The sequence below is a fragment of the Pseudophryne corroboree genome, chromosome 1 (assembly GCF_028390025.1).
Source record: "Pseudophryne corroboree isolate aPseCor3 chromosome 1, aPseCor3.hap2, whole genome shotgun sequence".
Classification (NCBI taxonomy): Eukaryota; Metazoa; Chordata; class Amphibia; order Anura; family Myobatrachidae; genus Pseudophryne; species Pseudophryne corroboree.
Genome location: NC_086444.1, coordinates 558,924,051 through 558,941,903, shown reverse-complemented (window position 1 = coordinate 558,941,903; position 17,853 = coordinate 558,924,051). Strand labels below are relative to the sequence as shown.

General features: G+C 41.9%; 1 protein-coding gene across 2 annotated transcripts in view; it reads left to right on the top strand.

Moving 5' to 3' along the window:
* TMEM38B (transmembrane protein 38B) overlaps nucleotides 1–16,128 on the top strand; it is a 272,063-nt gene extending 255,935 nt beyond the window's left edge. The window contains exon 6 of one of the 2 annotated variants that reach the window (XM_063914142.1): nucleotides 15,150–16,128. In XM_063914142.1, the coding sequence (XP_063770212.1) occupies nucleotides 15,150–15,380 (231 nt within the window). In that variant the 3' untranslated portion in view covers nucleotides 15,381–16,128. The remainder of the gene's footprint in view (nucleotides 1–15,149) is intronic. The other variant, XM_063914143.1, reaches the window with a different exon arrangement.
* Nucleotides 16,129–17,853: the final 1,725 nt, after the last annotated feature.

The following is a 17,853-nucleotide window of genomic DNA, read 5'->3' as shown; positions in this document are numbered from 1 at the left end:
CTTTTTCACATATAAGATAGTAGGTATAACTATACCAGTACAGTAAAGATACAAGCAGAATGGGAATCTGTGTAATATGAATAAAGGCAAGGGCACTTATCTTATTAATATACTGATCTAAATAGAGTGGGCGATCAAAAAACGGAACACACGTTAGGAGACACATTTACAACATTGTATTTACTCCTAGTGAATAAAGCGCATGCTGTAAGATTGGTCCGGAGATATCATGTGATAAGATAGACTCCATCTAAAATCCCTACACATAGGAATTCTACTGCAAGTGTAAAAGCGAGTCACGTGATCGGGAACCCACAGTAGGAGACACAATTCTAACAATGTCCTTCCTCCTAGTAAATAACATTTAAGGTTCGATGATAGGCCCAGGGACGACAGGTGACCAGAGACATTTTGTCTGAGTCTCTACACACAGGAGCCGCGCCGCAATTGGATAAAAGAATCACGTGACCCTGAAATCGGGCCGTGATTGGAGCGGCGGTACTGTGATAATCCGGTTACCGGAGACATTCGGGTTAGCCCTGAAAAAACACTCTGTGAAACGCGCGTCGGCGGTTCACGCTGCACTAGAGTGGAAATAATGCATGCATGCTAATCATATGTGTATTTTGTCTGAGTGTGATTGTGACCATTAATGCACTTCTAATGTAGAGGGGTGGCGAGCCAAACAGCCGGCAGCACAAATAACCAGCTATTTAGAAATTCCAATACTAGAAGAGAGACATAGTGTCTAATATACTCATTTATAGACTGCATATATAGAGGTGTCCGTGGTATATCATACAATCCTATAGCAAATACAATATGATAGGGTATGAAACCACGGCTCTCTCCAGTTAATTGGCTGAAAGATGCAAACGTTATTTAGTAATCAATTCCATGCATGTGTGGGGAATGCAGTGTAAATGGCAATATAGTGAATATATGATAATCAAACAACTGCCCTCTAACAAGCATTTTAAGCATCCAGCCATCAGCAGTAGCTTATAGTGGATCGAATACAATATTATAAGACACCATTATATATGAGTAGAAAGCTGGAATTGTTTGGTACTGAATAGGAAACCATTACTGCCCTCACATAATATTCAGTGGCACGCAGCTGCTCTGAATACATTGTAAACAATTGTGTATTAATCAGAGGTGGAAGGGCAGGAGGTGGATACTTAATAACCATCATATGTACCCGCAGACTCTACATAGAAAAATTGCAACAAATCTGTTACCAAAATAACCAAATCTCCAGAGAGAAATAAATGAGTGGATTATTTTGGAAACAAATTTATGTGTCAACTCGCTTACTCTAAGTTAAAGCTGCATGTATAGAGCAGTGGATCCCCTTGAATGAATTTCTCACAATAAAGTATTATTTTTCTGCAATAAAAGGGTGCAGTTTAAAGAGATACAATCAGTACCTCAGAGAATAATACACTCCCACTAAGTGGATACCATCTAATTCGAGATTCTAAGCTATGTTCACTGTAATAAAAGGTGGAATATACCAACAGTGAGACACAGCATCTCTCCTTTATATTGACAGTGCTGACTACATGGATTGAGAGCACCAGTTGATAATAGGGAATCTTAAGTGATCACATAGGGTGATATTGAGGAATAAGAAATAAACAATAAACTCTCTGAAACTTTCACTATATATATGCACCGTGCAGATTAAAATCTGGTGATATATGAGATAGGGGTTCACCAGCCAGCAGCTAGTAAAATCCTAGAGTAATTAAGAGTTTGTACACAGAAATTCCATAAGTGACACAATATCTCACAATATACTGGAGAGTCTGGTAATTGACACAAAACAGAGACATATTGCAATACGGATATTGATATAAATTTTTATTCACACAATATCAGAAAATACACATAAAATATATAGAGGTCATTGTACCCATCAAGTAAATAGAAGAGCAGTGCATGACACTCAGAGTGCAGCGTGTGTTTTTAATGAATACACTTTGTCTTGTCATTACATGTTGGTTTTAATATTTCACAGTTACAGGCCTTTTAGATAAACTAGAATAAAAGTTATATTTTAGGTAATTGTTTAATTATTTTTGTGCGCCATTCGAGACCAATCCTTTCTTCTTTTTGGTATACAAGTTCTGTAAAGTTGGTAACACTACGGTGTGTGGCAGCACCCCCATAACCAATTCAAATTTATGAAATAGAAAATAATATGGGGTTTGTAGAAAAATAACACACAATACTATACTAGTGCAGTAGTTTTCCCACTCCCCTTTTCCCTAGAATAAGGACTGTGCCCACACATGGGCGAAGTGTTGAAGGTGAGCACCTACCTGAAAGTCTCCCTGCTGTTGAGGCCAACCGTCACGCGGAGGGCTTCGTGGATAAGGATCCGGAAGTCTGGTCCAGATATCCAGCAGCCGCTGGTTTACGGGACTTACCTCGATTTCCTCTGGCAGCATTTGAGGCTTCTCTAGCTCTGCCTCTAAATCTGGCCACTCGAAAGGACTGCAGAGAAGGCCCAAGGTAGGGACGTCTAGCAGGAGGCGCAGCAGACAGCAGATAGGTAGAGTTTCCAGCTGTCGCTTGAGAAATCCACTTGTTCAAGGCATTGGTTCCACTTAGAAGGGGAATAACGGACACAGCCGCACTGTATTGGGAGGAGACTACCAAACAGTAGCTGGCGCGCCACCACCATGGGTGCTCCAGTGCTAGGCCTTAGGGATCATAAGGCACCAGGAGTAGTATGAGGCTGCGATCCCTTGGGTTGATGTCAGCGGTGGGGAGTCAGACGCTCTCCTGGACGCCCCTCCCCCCAGTTCATGACCAGTTTCCGTTGGTCTCCCGCCATGAACTGAATGCCTCACTTCCGTCTCGGTCGCAGTGTACACTAGTAGCATCTGGATCCACTCAGCGTTCGCTAACGTATTGATCGATCTTGGAAGTGAGGTGAGTCTCCCTGTATCCCACTCTACTGAGTATGGGTTATACAGCACTAAATTTCTATCTACTTTTTGTCAGTAACTTTAGTGCCTATTGCATATGAGTCTGTGTACATTACTGTGGTTTTCTTCACAATGCGTCTGAATACGTTAAGATCTGTATAAAACAGAATTCAGTAATATGTACTCCTACATACTTTGAAATGTGTTTGTAGTTGATAATATGCTCATATGACTAATATATAAAATGTGACTGCTAGTGTAATTGCTGACTTTATATATGTCTGTCAGTGGTTTCTTCTGAGCCTCAATGCTGGTGCATGGGATGGGGTCAGATTGATATCACTTTAATACAGTAAAGTGATTACAGTCACATATTGTGTAGTACACTGTGAAAAGCTGATTATTTATCATGTCTAAGAGCGGCAAAGGTGACGAGGTTACATTAACAGTAACACCAACACTCATAACATGTTTGTCCTGCAAAGTGGGATTATCCTCTCAGGATCTGGCACATGATGGTTTATGTACAAATTGTTTTGCGTTTCAGCAGATTGCAAGGCAGATCCCTGTTCAACGGCAGGTAGATCCACCTTGGGCTATGTTTGCACAGACCTTGTCCAGTATAGCTGAACAGGTAGTCCCTACAGCTTCAATCCCAGGAGTGGGGTACACTATTAACCCATACATGCAACTCCCTTCTTACGGTATATCCCCAACAGCTTCTCCAAGGAATAAAGCTGATAAACCGAGTTTAAATATATAATCAAATTCACAGACTACACAAGATGATACATCAGATGATGATAGCTCTATATACTCTGCTTCAGCATATGAAGAACAGGTAGAAGGTATCAGCTCAGAGGATATAGCTGAATTAATTGGAGCAATGAAGGCTAGTCTGTCCTTAGAGGATTCAGCAAAGCCAATGTTAAAAACTAAGGCACCTGTGTTTAAAGGTCCCAAAACAGTTAGGGTCGAGTTTCCAGGGTCAGATCAGCTGATGGAAATCATGGAGGAAGCTTGGGCTACACCCAATAAAAAATATAGAATTAAAAAAAAATTAGCCTAAGGGTTCGGGTTTTCGGCCATTTCGGTTGCAAGGAAAAACAAAAGGATAAAGTGATCGTAAGCAGCCCCAATACAATAAGTTTGGTAAGGCAAAGAAGCAATGGGCCAGATTCTAAACCAGAAGATAAGTCATCAGCCTGATGGTGCGGGCCTCCGCCTGGGGGATCCCAGGGTAGGGGGCCGACTTCTTAAGTTTGCACACATATGGCAGCAGTCGACAACAGAGGCTTGGGTGCAAGAAGCGGTATCTCTCGGTTATGGTTCCCTTTCAAGAAGCATCCTCGGTTTTTCTGCACCAGTCCGTCTCGAATAGAGGCGAAGGCCAGAGCCCTGCAAGAAGCAGTTCAGAAATTGCTTCAGTCAGGAGTAATTATTCCAGTACCCCAGGCACAACGGGGACAGGGTTTTTACTCCAACCTGTTTTTGGTCCAGAAACCAAATGGGTAGTTTCGGCCCATTCTCAATCTCAAAATGTTAAACAAATAGATTTTGGTACCACGGTTCCACATGGAGACAATAGGCTACATAGTTTTGGCCATGGAATCAGGGGATTACATGGTATCTCTTGATATACAGGATGCTTACTTGCATGTTCCTATATCATCGTCTCATCAGTGTTACCTCAGGTTCGCCATCCTCCAGCAACATTTTCAGCTCCAGCAAAAAACAGAATTTTGAAAACTGCAATACATCACAAGCGCTAAAAAACATCAGTGCAACATCACCAGAACGTTCCTTTTGGGTTGGATGGAATATTCTTTTTATCTGATGTTCTCCTTTGGTTCAGACCATTTAGGTATGGAGACTCCAACAGAGGTAATATGGAATAAAACAGATGTAATAAAAACCAATGTGTAGTAAGTTTTGTGAAAAACCAAGGTAAGTATTAGTGCCTTTTTGAGAGGCTTTTAATTCTTCTAGAAGACTATACAGAATCCAAAGCGTACCCCACTCACACTTTAGGCGGGGATATATAAGCACATCAAGGTTTCTTTCATAAGGATGATGGCTTCTACCGTTTTCTATACACCCAGTGTGGATCTCAAGGGGTTCAACCAAGCAAAGCTGTAAATTATTTGGATGTAAGAAGTTGATGCGTACCCCAACACTCACACTAGGAAGGCGGATGTGAAGCCTATCAAGGTATCTTTATCTTCTTAGAGTGGAAGTGGTGGTCCTGATGTGGTGTATTTCAAATCACAGATCAGACCACGACAACTCCAAACAGGATGACATGAAAGAAATGGCAAAAAAAAACAACCAATGTGTAGTATATTCTATTGACCCTATTAGAAGTTTGGTGAGGTGTGGCTTAAGTACCTCTGACTAACTAAAATGATTCCAAAGCGTACCCCACTCACACTTTGAACGGGGACCATAAGGCACATCAGGGTTTCTTTTAAGATGCAGACTTTTGCCCCTTGTGTTACACCCGGTGTTAGTCTAAAGCAATACAACCAATCAAAGGTGTGATGAGCAATACAGATGCGTACCCAACACTCACACTCAGAAGGAAGGTGGAAAACCCATCAAGGTATCTCTTTCTCCTTAAGATAAACAAATGATTTATCAAATATGGCGTACCCCAACTCACAGTTTGAGGTACTAGATGACTCCCGTAAAGGTATCTTTAAGGTTCCAAATAGGGAATAATATTTCCTGCTTGGGTCTAGTAGTTCTCCATTGCTTCCAAAAAAAATTTGTAACTCCCACAACAAAAATGGAGGAAGGGGGTTACAGATATTTATTCACAGTACATGGAAAACAAGATGACGAGAAATATATAATACGGAAAAAACATATGCAGCCGCACATGAAACAATGGGATAAAAAATGGCAAAGAGGAATTTTTGGAAAACCACTTGCACAAAAATAGATAAAAATGCAAAGATAAAAAGAAAATAAAATCCAGATAGTGGCAAGTTACTCACACTCCTGCTGTCTAGACCCAAGCAGGAAATATTATTCCCTATTTGGAACCTTAAAGATACCTTTACGGGAGTCATCTAGTACCTCAAACTGTGAGTTGGGGTACGCCATATTTGATAAATCATTTGTTTATCTTAAGAAGAAAAAGATACCTTGATGGGTTTTCCACCTTCCTTCTGAGTGTGAGTGTTGGGTACGCATCTGTATTGCTCATCACACCTTTGATTGGTTGTATTGCTTTAGACTAACACCGGGTGTAACACAAGGGGCAAAAGTCTGCATCTTAAAAGAAACCCTGATGTGCCTTATGGTCCCCGTTCAAAGTGTGAGTGGGGTACGCTTTGGAATCATTTTAGTTAGTCAGAGGTACTTAAGCCACACCTCACCAAACTTCTAATAGGGTCAATAGAATATACTACACAATGGTTGTTTTTTTTTTGCCATTTCTTTCATGTCATCCTGTTTGGAGTTGTCGTGGTCTGATCTGTGATTTGAAATACACCACATCAGGACCACCACTTCCACTCTAAGAAGATAAAGATACCTTGATAGGCTTCACATCCGCCTTCCTAGTGTGAGTGTTGGGGTACGCATCAACTGCTTACATCCAAATAATTTACAGCTTTGCTTGGTTGAACCCCTTGAGATCCACACTGGGTGTATAGAAAACGGTAGAAGCCATCATCCTTATGAAAGAAACCTTGATGTGCTTATATATCCCCGCCTAAAGTGTGAGTGGGGTACGCTTTGGATTCTGTATAGTCTTCTAGAAGAATTAAAAGCCTCTCAAAAAGGCACTAATACTTACCTTGGTTTTTCACAAAACTTACTACACATTGGTTTTTATTACATCTGTTTTATTCCATATTACCTCTGTTGGAGTCTCCATACCTAAATGGTCTGAACCAAAGGAGAACATCAGATAAAAAGAATATTCCATCCAACCCAAAAGGAACGTTCTGGTGATGTTGCACTAATGTTTTTTAGCGCTTGTGATGTATTGCAGTTTTCAAAATTCTGTTTTTTGTATGTATAGCTAAATGTGGTGACATTTATTTGAAATCTGTTGCATCTAAGCTGCTTGGCGCCAGTAAGGACTACTCCCTAAACACATTTATTCTGCTATTTTCAGCTCCAGGCCTTACCCTTTGGGTTAGCCACAGCCCCCAGAGTATTTACCAAGATTATGGTGCTTATGGCAGCTTATCTCTGCAAGCAGGGGATAAGAATTTTTCGATACCTCGGCAATCTTTTAATCCTGGCATAATCCCAGGAATTGCTCTTGGTCCATCTTCAACAGACAATAACTTGTCTACTGAAGCACGGATGGCTCATAAATTGGGCAAGTCATCTCTGATTCGGTCACAACGGATGATTCACTTGGGGGCTGTATTGGATTCAAGTCTGCAGAGAATATTTTTACCTCGGAACAAGATATCCAAGGTGCAGTTAAGGACTCAGGAGTTGTTACACAGTCAAACAATATCAATTCATGCAGCAATGCGAATGATGGGTTTGATGGTGTCAACATTCGACATGGTGGGGTATGCACAATTCCACTCAAGACCTCTGCAGCATCTGATTCTGGCCAGATGGAGTACATCAGACAATAAAGAAACAGACCATAGTACTTTCAGAATAGGTAAAAAGGTCATTAGCCTGGTGGCTACAGACATCCCATCTAGACAAGGGGAGACCCTTTTGGATATCAGATTGGGAGGTCCTGACAACATATGCCAGTCTTCAGGGCTGGGGAGCAGTGTCCAGAAAATTATGGTTCCAGGGACAATGGAACAAAGAAGAAAGTTGCCTGCCAATAAACCTGTTGGAACTTCGGGCCATATTCATGGCACTGATTCAGGCAAAGGACACTCTGCAAGGAAAACCAGTCCAGATCCACTCGGACAATGCAACGGCAGTAGCGAACCTCAACCATCAGGGAGGAACTCGCAGTCAAAAAGCAATGGAGGTAAGTTACATACTAAAGTGGGCAGGAGTCCATCTTCCAGCATTGTCCGCAGTGTTCGTTCCAGGAGTCCTAAACTGGGAAGCAGATTTTCTGAGTTGACACACCATTCAAGCAAGCGAATGGGCTCTACACCCGGAAGTATTTCAGACTCTTGTAGACAAGTGGGGTTTGCCAGAGATAGATATCATGGCGTCCCGTCTGAACAACAAAGTACCAGCATACGGGTCAAGAACAAAGGATCCCGGAGCGATCCTTGTGGACGCACTGTCAGTGAAATGGGACTTTCATCTGGCATATCTGTTTCCTCCAATCATCCTGCTACCCAGGGTGGTGAGGAAAATAAAACAAGCAAAGTGTGCCGTGATTCTAATAGCTCCAGCTTGGCCCAGAAGGCATTGGTACATTAGATTTGCAGAGGATTTCGATGGATGCTCCAATTCTGCTCCCTCAACGTCCATATCTACTAATGCAGGGTCCTTGTTATCACAGGCATCTGGATCGACTGTCTTTGACGGCGTGGTTATTGAAACCTCTATCCTGAAGTCAAGAGGTTTCTCACAACAGGTAATTCAAACTATGCTCAGAGCAAGGAAACGCTCCTCAGCTCGTATTTATCACCGAATATGGCAAGCCTATATTCATTGGTGCAGTGAAAGAAGTAGGGACCCAAAATCTTTCAGAGTATCCAGAGTCTTAGATTTCCTTCAGGCAGGAATGGATAAGGGTTTGAAGGTGGCTTCCTTGTGAGTGCAAGTATCAGCATTGACTGTATGGTTTCAAAAGAAAATTTCCAATCTACAGGATGTGCGTACTTTTTTCCTGGGAATGCTGCGTATTCAACCGCCTTTTGTTCCTCCTGCGGTGCTAAAGTGCTTTTTCTACTGACTATGGCATCAGCTAGAAGAGTTTCAGATTTAGGAGCGCTGTCATGTAAATCTCCTTTTCTGATTTTTGTATCCAGATAAAGCAGTTCTCAGAACTAGGTCTGGTTATCTTCCTAAGGTATGTAAATTTCACCTTAACAAATAAATTGTAGTCCCGGCTTTTCAGGTATCGGGACTTTCTGCGGGAGAAGCGTAGCTGGACGTAGTTCGGGCATTAAGGATCTACGTGGATCGTACCAGTGCCATCAGAAAGACAGATTCTCTCTTCATTCTCTACGGATTTCACAAGAGGGGATGGCCTGCTATTAAACAGACGCTAGCAAGATGGCTTTGAATGACTATTTCAGAAGCATATTCTCAAGCTGATCTCCCTGTTCCGGCTAATGTCTCTGCTCACTCTACACGTAAGGTAGGTCCTTCATGGGCAGCACAACATGGTGCTTCAGCAGAACAGATATGTAAGGCAGCCACATGGTCTTCCATTAACACATTCATTAGACATTATGCCTTGGATACTTTTGCCTCATGTTTTAGTTTTCACCAGGATTTCTTGAAAAATACAAGGCAGAGTCAGGTGCAGATTGAACCACCTTGGGCTATGTTTGCACAGACATTATCCAGTATAGCTGAACGAATAATTCCTCCAACTCCTGTACCAGGGATAGGTTACACTATTAACCCTTACATGCAGCTTCCCACCTGCGGTTTATCAATTCCAGCAGCAGCCTCTCAAAAGAAACACGCTGATAAGTCAGTGGTAAGTAAATCTTCATCCTCACATGTTACACATGTTGCAGATGAGGATTCATCAGAGGATGAAAGCTCAATAAACTCTGCTTTAGCATACGAAGAGGAGGAGGAAGGTCTCGGCTGAGTGGCTATAGCTGAGTTAATTAAAGCAATGAAAGCCATTCTTTCCTTAGTGGATTCAGCAGAGCCTGTGTTAAAAACCAAGTCACCTGTGTTTAAACCTCCCAAAACAGTTAAGAGGAGTTTCCAGGGTCAGATCAGCTGATGGAAAGAGGCTTGGGATACGCCCAGTAAGAAGTTTAGAATTCCTAGGAAATGGAATTCCAATTATCCTCTTCCAGATGGGGATTGTTTAAAAAGGGAGGTGGCTCCTAAAGTAGATACGCATGTGATTCGATTAGTGCGAAAATCTAAATTACCTTTGCCTTCAACATCATTAAATGATGTCACGGATAGGAGAGTGGATTTTTAAAAAAAACAAACATTTTTTTCTCTGTCTGGGGCAGTCATAAGGCAAGCCATGGCTTCAGCTTGGATGGCAAAGGCAGTGGCTGCCTGGACTGAACCATTGGAGGGGGATTTTTCAATAGCAACTAGAGAGCAAAAATCCCATATAGCACATATAAAACAGGCTGCAATGTTCTTGGAAGAAGCAGCATTGGATATGGGTTCTATTGCCTCCAGGGCATCAACTTTAACAATTGCTGCTCACAGAACAGTTTGGCTACGTACGTAGAAAGCAGGTTCGGAATCTAAGAAGGTTTTGGAATCTTTTTGCTTATTCTGGAGATATTCTTTTTTGTAAAGAATTGACGGATATTTTGGAGTCAGAAGCAGACTCAAGAAGGTAAAGTTTCCTTCCACATACAATTTCAAACCTAAAGTTCCGGCTTTTCAGCCCTTTCGGTCTCAATGAAAAGCTAAATTGAAAATTGATGGCAGGCAGTCCCAATAAAACAATTCTGGTAAGACTAAAAAGCATTGGGCTACCAGAGGACCGGGTGGTAAAACAGATAATAAGTCATCAGCCTGATGGTGCGGACCTCCACCTGGGGGATCCCAGGGTGGGGGGCCAACTTCTTCAGTTTGCACAGATCTGGCAGCAGTCTACAACAGATGCCTGGGTGCAGGAAGCGGTTTCTCTAGGTTATGCTCGTGCCTTCCTCTAAGGTTTTTTTGTACCAGCCCGTCTCAGGTAGAGACGAAGGCCAGGGCTTTGCAAGAGGCAGTTCAGAAATTGCTTCAGTCAGGAGTAGTCATTCCAGTTTCTCCTGCGCAACGTGGACAGGGTTTTTACTCCAACCTGTTTCTAGTTCAGAAACCAAATGGGTCATTTCGGCCCATTCTCAATCTCAAAGTGCTGAACAAGTACATTTGGAGCCATGGTATTATATGGTATCCCTGGATATAGAGGATACTTACCTACATGTTCCTATAGCACTGTCCCATCAGTGCTTTCTCAGGTTCGCTATCCTCCAACAGCATTTTCAGTTCCAGGACCTACCTTTTGGGTTAGCCACAGCCCCCAGAGTATTTACCAAGATTATGTTGGTAATGGCAGCTTATCTCTGCCAGCAGGGTATAAGAATTTTTCCATACTTCGACGATCTTTTAATCTTGGCACAGTCGCAGGAATTGCTCCTATGTCATCTGCAACAGACAATAACGTGTCTGCAAAGGCACGGTGGCTCATAAATTTGGTAATATCGTCTCTGGTTCCGTCACAGTGGATGACTCACTTGGGGTCTTTACTGGATTCAAGTTTTCAGAGAGTAATCTTACCTCTGAACAAGATATCCAAGGTTCAGTCAAGGATTCAGGACTTGCTACACAGTCAAAAGGTATCCATTCACGTAGCAATGCGTGTGATGGTTTTGATGGTGTCAACGTTCGACATGGTGGAGTATGCACAGTTCCACTCGAGGCCTCTACAGCATCATTCCAAATGGAATGGGTTGCATCAGATGATAAAAACGCAGAGCATGGTTCTAACGATAGAAGTAAGAAGGTCATTAGCCTGGTGACTACAGACATCCCATCTGGACAAGGGAAGACCCTTTCGGATATTAGATTGGGAAATTCTGACAACAGATGCCAGTCTCCAGGGGTTGGGGAGCAGTGTCAGGAAGGTTGTGTTTCCAGGGGAAATGGACCAAGGAAGAAGGTTGCTTGCCAATAAATATATTGGAACTTCGGGCCATATACATGGCACTGATTCAGGCAAAGGACATTCTTCGGGGAAAACCAGTTCAGATACGCTTGGACAATGCAACGGCAGTAGCGTACCTCAACCGTCAGGGAGGAACTCGCAGACAAAAAATGATGAATAAGGTAAGTCACATACTACACTGGGCAGAACTTTATCATCCAGCCTTGTCCGCAGTGTTTGTTCTGGGAGTCCTAAACTTGGAAACGGATTTTCTCCGTCGACACGCCATTCAGGCAAGCAAATGGGCTCTACACCCAGATGTCTTCCAGACCCTAGTAGAAAAGTGGGGGTTGCCAGAGATAGATCTCATGGCGTCCTGTCAGAACAACAAAGTTCTTGCATACGGGTCAAGAACGAAGGATCCCAGAGCGATCTTTGTGGATGCCCTGTCATTGAGATGGGACTTTCATCTGGCTTATGTGTTTCCTCCAATCACCCTATTACCCAGGGTGGTCAGAAAGATAAAGTAGACACTGGCAAGGTGGCTTTGGATGACGATTTCAGAAGCATATTCTCAAGTTGATCTCCCTGTTCTGGCTAATGTCTCTGCTCACTCTACTCGTAAGGTAGGTCCATCATTGGCAGCACAACGTGGTGCTTCAGCAGAACAGATATGTAAGGTAGCCACGTGGTCTTCCATTAACACATTCATTAGACATTATGCCTTGGATACATTTGCCTCTCATGATGCTGGATTCGGGTGAAGGATTCTCCTGTCCAATCAGGAGCGTCCCCACCACTAAATTGCTTTGGCAAATCCCGATGTAATCCTGTGGATAACCTGTGGACCCTGCCGGAGAAATATACGTTATGGTAATAACTTACCGTTGATAACTGTATTTCTCCTAAGTCCACAGGGATCCCACCCTGACGCACCTGATTTGAGGATCCTTTTACTCGCTAACCTCTTCCTTCTTCTACGGAAGGGTCTGTATGTGTGTTCTTGTCGCCTGATTAGAGCTATCTATGATGCTCCTACCTTGAGCTTTGGAATACAACTGATTTGCCTGAGCCAGGAGGTGGGGATATATGGATGGGCCCGTTGCATGCTGGGAAGCCGAAAAGCTTTGACCTATTGGTGTAAATCTGCTGTTGCTTCTTATCTCAATGTTATCCTGTGGACTTAGGAGAAATACCGTTATCAACTGTAAGTTCTTACCATAACGTATATTTTCACATGGAGATGGATTTATATTGGTCTTTAAATATAATTATTGTAATTATATTTCTGGCCTCAATAGCTTCCATTGCAAAAGAGCCATCTAACAACAGTATATTGAATACCTCAGCAAGATGGTGGAAAGTGTGATCATGAAGCCATAAGGTCCCAGAGAATTTCACACCTTTTATGGTGTCCGAAAACTGCTGCACCCCAAATTGATGTGCTTAGTGACTTCAAAGAGATGACCAGGAAGGTGGTGATATTTAGACAAAAATTTAACTGAGTAAACAGAAGGAGAAAAGTTCCAGTTTTGTACAATGCTCTATAATACAGTCTAGAAATTATGAGCTCCATTGTAATTTCAGTGTGATCATGGATGGGAGCTCTAGAGTGAGTTTTGAGCTTGAAAACATTTCTCTGTGAGAGTTTAACCCTCAGACTGGCTGCCAATAATATGTCCACCTTATCGCCTTTTTCATAAAACGTCTGTTTAAAGATATAAAAGAGGATTAGGCCGTAGCATTGAGACGAAAGTTTCGCTCTTCTCTCACAGACGCCAGTTTGCGTTAATCACATTAGAACCTAAAGCTTATGAGTTCACTCCAGCCTATTCATCAAGTCAGAGGCTCTGTTTAATATCTGCAAACTAATTTCCTTAGCATGAGCCGCGGCTCTGATCAAATTGTTATCTTATGGGCATCCCACAACAAGCAGGGCCAGCATTGGTGTATAAGTAGTTTTTAAGGTCCATATTCAACTGCTTAATTGAGTATTAAGGAGGACTCTCTCATTAAGGCAGCAGGCAAAGTGGCGGTTACAGGACTTGAGGTTTCTCTATATCCACTGTGACCAGGATTTAGTACAACCACATACTAAGGTGAATAGCAATATCTAAGATCTGTTGCACAGGAGCGATGATGACAAAAAAAATCATGTCCAGTCTATTGTGGGTGTCAGGTGTAGGATAATAAAAACAGAATTTCTTAGCAGTGGTCTTGGTCATCCGCAATACATCGAATAACAGGTGTTGGTTAAGGAGTGATTGCAGGGCAGCCATACTCTGGATTTACCTGGGTGGGACCACTCTACCCCTTCTGTGCTGCAATAATCAATCACTGACCATGCAAATAAAGTGGGTTTGTGCAGAATTGGGGGCATAAACATTAACAAATATAAAGGTCACATTGTATAGTTCCCCAACCAAAACAATGTAACGCCCCTGGGCCTTTAAGTACAGTGGACGCAAGGAATTGTACCTGGTGAGCAGGATAGCCACACCCTTCTTTTTACGGGTCATAAGCATTTTAGGAAGAAGGACACATGTTTATATTTAAGTTCAGGATGGCGTGAGCCATCAATTGTAAAATGTAAAACAGTACAAATGGATTTCACAACAAAGGATTTAAGAATGAGGGGGAACCCAAATATGAGTGCATTGTGCAAAAGTGTCTGAGTGTGTATCTGTGTTTCTATGAGATTGTTTGTGTCAGTCCAACATCCTACTACTTTAAACCCAGCCATGTCATTAAATAAAATTTTCATTTATTTTCTCCTAAATACTGTTGGGTTTAGCCTCCTCTGTTGAACTCAAGCTCTACAAATTCAAATCTTTTTGCAGAATGGAATTGGCTTTCTAGTCTTTCGCAAAGCAATGGACAAAAATACACATTCACTAATCCCGTCCCCACCCCAATTTTCCCCCCCAAAAAATGTCTCTTACCTATAACTTGCTCACTACCTCGTCTCTTGAGTTATATGATACAGCTGAGTGGAAAGCAGGTGTGTGGTGATGTCTGGCTTTTAACTGTGATTGAGCACCAAAAACCTCTGGATCTCTCGCTTCTACAGTAGGAGCTTACTACAATGTTTTGTTTGTAGTTTTGTTATGGTCCATTGTGTATTTATGTAAAATATGATACAATATTCTCATTCGCTTTTCTTGCAGCAGCTTCATCCATTTTATTTCAGTGATATGAGCAGGAGAATTTGTAAAAACATAGCACAGTATCCATTTGAGTGAGCCCTTATTACAAATGTGAAAAAATGCATAGTATGCAAAAAATAAATTGGATTATGTGGAAGTATACTTGCCCATTGTAAATCTTCATTTACAAGAATTGCAATGCATTTTCTAGCAATAGGCTTTTTTCAATTCATGTAATTTAAATAATAATAACTATTGTACAGACATTGTGGATCACATACTGCAATTTTTACCTCTTGGTTCTGTGTTTAGGTTACAATGATGCTGACAGGGTCCTCTACCTCTCCATTTAAACCGGTTGAAGAGGTAATGGGTCGCTGGCTGTTTGGCTTGAAGCAAACCCAAACAGCAAATAAAGAACAAGTCCCAGCAGGCGATAAAAGGGCACCAACCATAAAAGGGAAACTTGCCAAGGAAGATGTGAGAGAAAGCGGTGAGCCCAGTGACACAACAAGGAAGAGGCCCGCTAAGAAGAGTGAATGAACCAATGCTATAACACTACATAAGTGTTGTTTCAACGGTTTGCTGCCAACTATAGTTACTGTATAAAATTGAGCCAATGTGAGTTAAATAGGTTTATTAATATTCTTTACAGAAGTGCTGTGTTTTTACATTTGATCAAATACATATTGCAAATGAGCACATGAAACTCCTGTAGTAATGTATAGTCCTAACACTTTTAAGTGGACACAGAGCACACTTTCAGTTGTCACACATTTGCCCACTGAAAGAGTAGTGTGTTAAGCTGGTCATACAAGCTCAAGGCCGGGCACATACACATTCTCTCTTGAGAGGAGATTCAGGCATTTAAAAGCAACCTGAGAACAGATGTTTACTGCTAATTACTGTTGTCCTAAGGAAAAACCTACTTCTGCACTCTCATACAGTATGTCATTATTGTTATTTCTTATTGAATGGGTCTCTAGTGAGGTGTGGGGTTTTATATATAGAGTAGTTTGAGTCTTTTCACAAGCAATCATTCTTGTTGTAATCAGCAGTGTGATCATTTCAGCACTATAGAATATAGTTCCAAATAGTTTGTTTTCAAAGTTGGATACACTTGATAAATATTTATCTATAATTTTATTTATGCACTTATTTTTCTATATTTCCTAAAAAACATAAATGCATTTTAGTTTTCTAAGTTATTGTTATTGATATTCTCACCATGGTGTAAGGTGTTTGATGATAGTACTTTTAATGTACAAAATGTGACTTTTCTAAAATTCTCACTGCATTTGTCAAAAAATGAATATCTGAATAAAAAAATATCGATTTCACAATATTCCCAGATTGACTTGCTTTTTAGCTTTTGTGTAGCAGTATTTGTTTAGTTTTCTTTTTCAGTGGCTTAATTTGCATTTCATTCAAACAAGCTTCACATTATGAATATTTATGAAAAGAGAGAAGTATACTTTCAATGTTATGGTTCTTTCAAGGACAGGTTTGTGTCCCCCCTCCCAAAGTTACAGGCCATACATATTTTTTGTTTGGTCTGCTACCTTCATTTTGTCATAAATTGTGAACACATTTAAGGAACACAACGGTATTTTAACAAGATATGGTCTTTCCATACCTATCTTAACTGTTTCATATTGCATAAAATTGTATAACAGCACAGTACTTTGGGCCTAATTCAGACCTGATCAATTTAGCACATCTACGATCAGTTACACAGACATGCGGGGGGACGCCCAGCACAGGGCTAATCCGCCCCGCATGTCAGGCCTTAACCCCCGCACAAGTACACAATCATCGCACAGCGGCGATGCTTTTGTACTTGACAAGTAGCTCCCTACCAGCGCAACTGCTGTGCGCTGGCAGGGAGCAACCCGTCGCCGTCCGGGTCGCAGCGGCTGCGTGTGACGTCACGCAGCCGCCATGGCCCAGCCCCCGCATGGTTCGGGCACGCCTGTGTTGCCCGGACCGCGCCTCCAAATTGGCAGCCAAACGCCGCTGGCCCGCCCAGCGAAAGCCTCTGCCTGTCAATCAGGCAGAGGCGATCGCAGGGCTGAGATGGCCATCGGCTGTCTGGCATGCGCCGGCGCACTGCGGCGCTAGTGCATGCGTAGTTCAGACCTGATCGGCTGCTGTGCGAAAACGCACAGCAGCGATCAGGCCTGAATTAGGCCCTGTATACAATGTCAATTGCCTGTAATTTGAGTTTACTCACAGTGTGAATCTTCCCTTTTTTTCTAAAGTTAAGTCTGGTTTTAGATGTTGCATTCAGCCTCTTCAGACCTATATTGTGTATTATGACTGAAGTGTACTGTATCCCTGCTTTTTGGCTTGGCACCATGGGAGTGATCAAACACCTTGAACATTTATCTAGCTATCATCCAAAGTGCTTGTGTGACACCGCCCTTCACTGTTCAAAAATATGGGACGAGAGCAGTACAGTGTTTGTGTTGCTATGGGACCAGTAAATCCTACATTTATTAGATAACAGTTACGTATAACAAATGTATATATAAATATTTCAGGAAAATGTAAATTTGTGTACCTAGGGAGATTCTTTTGCTTTACTTAGTGAAGAAATCAAAATCCAGTTTACTCGTTTTTCATAAAATCCTGGGTTTTGCTACTTAGGCTGAGCAGCTAGAACACAATGGGGCATATGTATTAACCTGGAGAAGGGATAAAGAAGTGATAAAGCAGTGATAAGTGCAAGGTGATAACGCACCAGCCAATCATTACGGATTTGAAAAATGACAGGAGCTGACTGGCTGGTGCGTTATCACCTTGCGCTTATCACTGCTTTATCACTTCTTTATCCCTTCTCCAGGTTAATACATCTGCCCCACTGAGGCCAATACAATCTTCTAACTACAGTAGGTTTATGAGCTTACTCAGTATTGATTATATTCTCAAATTTCAGGCTTTTATTTGTAGCTTAGACAGGAAGATTACCAAATTTAAGTGTCCAACATCAGCCAGACAAACACACTCTAAGACA